This window comes from Austrofundulus limnaeus, unplaced genomic scaffold, assembly GCF_001266775.1.
Source record: "Austrofundulus limnaeus strain Quisiro unplaced genomic scaffold, Austrofundulus_limnaeus-1.0 Scaffold55, whole genome shotgun sequence".
Taxonomy (NCBI): domain Eukaryota; kingdom Metazoa; phylum Chordata; class Actinopteri; order Cyprinodontiformes; family Rivulidae; genus Austrofundulus; species Austrofundulus limnaeus.
The window spans coordinates 1553418-1559417 of record NW_013952457.1 but is presented as its reverse complement, the minus strand read 5'-3'; the positions used below and the strand labels follow the sequence as shown (position 1 = coordinate 1559417).

The 6000-nt window shown below is 37.1% G+C and overlaps 1 protein-coding gene across 4 annotated transcripts in view; it reads right to left on the bottom strand.

Moving 5' to 3' along the window:
- Nucleotides 1-150: 150 nt before the first annotated feature.
- The window catches only part of dip2bb (disco-interacting protein 2 homolog Bb), a 50277-nt gene continuing 44427 nt past the window's right edge, over nt 151-6000 (bottom strand). For all 4 annotated transcript variants that reach the window (XM_014009134.1, XM_014009136.1, XM_014009135.1 and 1 more), the window contains 5 exons: nt 5256-5313; nt 5098-5172; nt 4811-4985; nt 4527-4650; nt 151-3548 (listed from right to left, as the gene is read on the bottom strand). In XM_014009134.1, the coding sequence (XP_013864588.1) occupies nt 3296-3548; nt 4527-4650; nt 4811-4985; nt 5098-5172; nt 5256-5313 (685 nt within the window). In that variant the 3' untranslated portion in view covers nt 151-3295. The remainder of the gene's footprint in view (nt 3549-4526; nt 4651-4810; nt 4986-5097; nt 5173-5255; nt 5314-6000) is intronic.

Genomic DNA, 6000 nt, shown 5'->3' with positions numbered 1-6000 from the left:
ATATATGGTATCCCGTATTCTCTCTTTACTTCAGTTTATAAACAATAAATAAATAAAATAAAAAAATAGTAAATTATCTTTTTGAAAAAATGCAAACGCCATGGTTTTTACTGCATCACTTCTATTATTACAAAAAAATATTCACACACATTAAGTGATTAAACGCATCTGTTTATTCTGTATTACCGATACATAAAATATAAAACAAAACAAAACCAAAGTACAAAATAAAATGCGTACCACTTGTTTTTTTTTAACTATGAGATTAAAAACATCTTTATTAGTTAAAAGGTCAATAGTAGAGCACATCTTTTTTTGAAGCAAGTGTAAATTTCACCAAATAATTAAAATACAACATACAAAGAGTGCAWACACAAAATATTGAGTTAAGAGAGATGAATACAGTCTCAAGTACACTACAAGTTGAATTTCATCAGTCCCTCTTAGTAATAACAAAAATATTAGCGTCTTGTTTATTCCTCTATGTATGCTCTGAAATTAAATTGCACCATCATTAGGATTGCATAGTGTGTAAGAACTGTGATGTTGAAAAATAATGAGCAAGAATCAGAAGAAGCCCTTGCAGACTTCTCAGAGAAGAGATGGACTCTTTTTTTCATAATCCCTCCTTTTTTTTTTTTTTTTAGCTCTTTAGGTTTGCAAGATCTGTGATAATTTCAGAGATTTATTTTGACAAACATCCACATTAAAAGGGTCTCGTTCACAGATTGCATTATGGGACCACCTGGCCCATCCCTGTCGTGTGAGTTTAACTCCCTGAATGTCCAGTTTCATACCTGCTGATCTACTTGTGCCTCAAAATGACATGTCTTTCAAGCCATTTTCTTCTTGGCTGAGTCAACATTCTGCTGCAGCTGCAGGACACAATGTTAAAGCTAAGATGAACAAGTGCTATTGGACCTTTTTAAAGGTAGACTAAAACCTTATGTCAAGCTGTATTTGTCAAATAAATATTCAACACCCTTGAAGCAGTACAATTTTTTTTTTTAAATTGGGGTTCAGTATCTCACCTGCTGTAGATAGGTCTTGAATGACCTCAGTTTGAGAACTAGAATTTAATTCTGACCATGATTATGAATTAACCATTAGTCCAAGCAGGGACCAGATTAAACTGGATTGCTGTTGTCATGAAACAACTTCCAATCCCCACAAAAACAATAGAAGTTCATGCAACCACTGTTTAATAAACATTTATGTTGTTGGTTTCAGATTAGTTCTTTATAACAAATTCTATTTAATTTGTGCAATTAGTAAAGGCAACAACTAGCTGTCAAACTTCCAGTGGAGTTGTTTTGGGACCAATCCACTTTGGTCTGGGGTCCACTCTGATTAGCCTTTAGCTTGTTATTCCAGTCAGAATAAATTATTTCTCCAAACAAAGGGTGTCTGAACAGCCATCTACAACAGGTAAGATAATAATTATTCTTAACCTTTCCACAGAACCCCACTTAAAAAGAAATGAACTATCTTTTTAATGTCACATAAAATGGTGAGTTTTAGTCCACACAGTAAAATCTTCTTTACATCCTCCAGTGCAAAATGCATAAAGAAATGATTATTATTCTCGTTTATCTTTAATGGATAACATCCTCTACAAAACAGGTTTATGTTAGGGGTTCTTCACTGCAGAAAAATGGGCTATGACACATGTTGATTTGCTTCTGCTGACTACAATACATACATTAATGCTTCTGGAGTTCAAATTAATTATTTACAAAGTTGCACAAACACAGTCTGAACATGTGAGTGCTGAGAGGAAACAGACTAAACCCGTTAACGTTCCGTTATGTTGTACAAACTGAGAAGTTCATGCCTGTTTGGCAACATAAAGGCAATGGATATTAGATGAAAATGGACAGGTTTTTTTTTTTACAAAGTAACCTAGCAGCCTGCTACAGTGCCCATCCAGTGACACAATAACATAAGATCTCATGGTCATGACATAATTATCGTGTAGCCACACATTATTATCATGTGGCCATGGCATAATTATTGTGTGACCACGTGTTATTACCGCATGGTCACAGGATATTTTTTTTAATCCACTGTCACCAGATGGGCTCCGTAGCCTGCAAACAGTCATAACGTTGGTTTTAGTTTTCTCCACAGACAATTACAGGGAAATTTCCTGACTTTATCAGTGATAGCAGTAAACTCACAAAGTTCCTCCACTCAGATTCTTCAAACATCTGACATGCTCCCGTATCATCAGCTATAATGCCTCATTGTTATATTAAAATAGACTATTTTTGAAAAAAGTGCAATTTTTTTAACTATACCACTAACAATGTTTTAAAGTTATTTATCCTCACCCTCCCTCACAGCTAATACGCCACGCCAAAAGTACTTTTAACCAATAAATCGTATTTACAATCCTCTTTCTGCTACTAATATGGTCTCTGAGCTAAGTACTTCACCAGCTGAGAGATGTGAGTAAAGCGTTTGTACATTTATACAAATAAAAACATATATACAGCAACGTACAGTATCTAAAATACAAGGAGACACTCATTGTTACAGTACAGAATATGGCCTCTTTCCTCTTATTTTGATCCTTTTTTTAATATCTGTTAGAATTTACGTTATTAGTTCAAAGAATGAACAGCCATTGATAGCAAAAGTCAATAAAAGTTAAGAGAGGAATGTATGGCTGAAGTTTTGTAAGGCAGGAAAGATATCAGAGCAGGAAAATCTATTTGGCTTCAGTATGGGGGGGGGGGGGTAGTCTGGTTAAAACAGACGTCTGTTCTCATAGCTTGCCCTCTTATTTATCCATGCAGAGAAATGATGAGGAGTAAGAACATGCATTCGTGTAAAATTTGTATGTAAAAATATTTAAAGTTGATTTAATTTTAGATGCATTTCATGGACTCAAAAAAGAGATTTGTGTTAATTAATGACTGAGAAGACAGATTTTCACTAAGACATGACTATAGTATTTTTATATAAAAGTGACTGTTGTGTTTTTTTTCTCTTTCTCTCAAAAAAAAAAAAAAAAAAAAAAAAAAAAAAAAAACAGCGGAACATTACTTTTTTTTCCCTTTTGTAGCACGTTACCCCTGTCTCATTTGCAAAGTTTGATCATTGTATAAAAACACAGTGAATAACCCCAAATGTGGCAGATCTGGTCACAGACATGCAGTGGCCAAGAAATGCTGGTGTCACACAGGGCTGCGTGTCGGTGCATCATGCTTTTTTCCCCCGTTTCACACCCTCTGCCGAGCCACCGTGCTGCCGAAGACGGCGGATGATCGTGAAACAAACCCAAATCACCTCACATGTTGTAGGCAACATAGATGGGGTCGAGCTGGTCTGCGAGGAACGAGTCGCGAAGGTGCATACGTTGCTTCTCTCCTCTGGAGTTGATGGGTATGACGCCCGGGTCCACAATAACCACCACGCCCACAATGAGGTGGTGCTCCTCCAGGACCACGTTTGTGATCAGAGGCACCAGGTCCAGAGCATCCTGCTCTGAACCGCACAGCTCTGACACCACCACCAGCAGGTTAGTCCATGTAAACACAGCACTGAGAGGAACGAGAACAATAACAGGTCACTTTAGAGACAGACCCCTCTTTTAAAGTTGTAAAAAAAACTCATCAGATTGTTAAAACTGATATGACTAGGAACTGTCGTCTATATCTTTAGCTTGAAAGAGTTTATCTAATTCACACGTGTCAAACACAAGGCCCGTGGGCCACATCTGGCCCTCGTTATCATGTTATTCGCCCCATAAGGTAATATTTCAAATTTAAAATATTTTATGGTTTCTCTTGTTGTCACTGCGTTCTTATCATGACAGCTGGCCAACTTTCAAGCCAAGACAACTAAGTTTGAAATTTTCAGTAATCTTTGATTTTGGTGTGGAAAGAGCAACAGAAAATTGAGTTTAATAAATCTTTTTCTGTATTCTCTTCTTAGTTTTAAAATATTTGTATTTTTAGTGAAGGTATTCTTTTTTTTTATCTGATTTGCTGTATTGTGCAAAATTGTATCTATAAGATATAATAAACAAAAAGGTTTTTGATAGGGTGTAAGACATGAGATATCAGTTCTAATGATGTGTTTTCTCTAAATTTAATCTTTTACCTGCATCAAGTTATGTATGTTCTAAATGCTACATAAAACACAATTTGGAAAAGGTAAGTTGTATTTCTATAAGAATAATTTGTAACATACAATTTTTTAAATAAATATTGACAGAGTTTGGCCCTTGGCTTGGACCAAGTTTTGAATTTTGGTCCTCTCCTCTAACTGAGTTTGACACCCCTGATCTAACTCTACCTCAAATCAAAGATTGTATAATTTCTTTTTTTAATCCACTTTGGTCTTTGATAAAAGCAAAACCCTTTTTTTGGTCCAACAACTTCCACAAAGTTCCACTTATAGCATGCACTCTTTAGCAGCTAAAAAACCTGAGTCCTTCAAAGTCAAATTTGCTGTTAAAATTTACATTTTGAAAATTATGACATATTAAAGTAGATAATTATTAGTAGCATTCTCACCTCTCAGCAATACTTCGGTGTGCTCGTGACACTGATGTTTCAATGTCAATAGGGTGATACCGCAGCCCTCGTAGCTCCAGTGTCTCATCCAGTGAGCCCACCACAAACAGAGCATCATGCCGATCTGAGAGCAGATTTAAAGAGAAGATGAGCGATCCAGAGAAGGACTAAAGCAGTATTTGGTATATATAAGTGTTGATATTCTGTTTATTTAACAACTATCTCATCAACTCAAACTCTTTCTTTAATTTTGATTTAATAATCAGTATCAGATGTATATTTACCACCACTGGCGCCCAACAGCTCTGTCCTCTTCACAAAACCCAAGTATCCAGTTCTGGCCCACAAAGTGTGTGGATCTCCAAAGCTGAGCTTGGTGTTGAAGTGGTCGGCCTGAAGACTCTCCTCTCCGTAGATGGTGTAGTAACCACTGGCACTGTGAGGACTGTTCACCCAGATCTAAGACAGCAACACAAATGGTGCTAGTTTCACTTCAAACACCACCTCACCAGGGTTATGGGGTTCACCTTACATTTTATGACCAGAAAAAGCTAAATCACATTTCTCTTACCTCCCCCAGATGAGAATCACCAAGTGGACCTCTGGTCTCAGGATTTACAATTATCACCCTAACGCCTGGCAATATCTGAAAATGAAGGAAAAACTTCATGAGCTTGCTTTTCTAAACATCTTGCTCACTGTCTACACAACTGAAGTGGATCATGTCACCTTGCCAGACTCCATTAATGGAAGACTCTGAGGCGCTCCTCTTTCCACCAGTCTCACTCTGAAACACAACACATATTTCATGGAGACATGCTATCATTTCTAATTAATACTTGAGTTTGCAACGTCAGCAACATCTTGTGCCTTAAGCCTCCTGCGGTCCTCATATCCTGCATGCACCCCGTGTTCTCCGGGTCATAATGACCCAGCTTCACTAAACCCCCAATATGAAAAGCTTAACTGAATTTTAAACACTAAATCTATTTTGCCTAAAGTAACAACTTACCATTCACCACAAATTGAGTGAATGCCGGAATTTTCCCTCTTCACATAGCAGAAGGACGACATTTATCCAGGAGATACCGCTCGATTTGATGAGTTTATTTATTGTATAGGGAGTTGTTTTTTGTGTAGGGAGTGAGCAATGTTTGTATAGCATTCCTATAGACTAAAGTAAAAGAAATGTGCAACAAGTAGTTTTAATGTATTTTTATTTATCCCAATAAGTATTTATGTGCCAGTGAACAATAACAGCTGAAAAAAATGCACACTGGCAGTATGCCAGTATGTGTTTTACAGTCCTTCTTTKGAGGGCAGAACTGACACCTCTTCCTCTTACCTGCCCCAGCTGGGCCAGGAGCTGGGGAACTTGGATTCTCAGGTTGATCATTAAACCTCTGGACATCTTGCCCCTTTTCCACTAGTGCCACTGTAGTGTCGGTACGGTTCCAAGCCATTTCCATTAGGC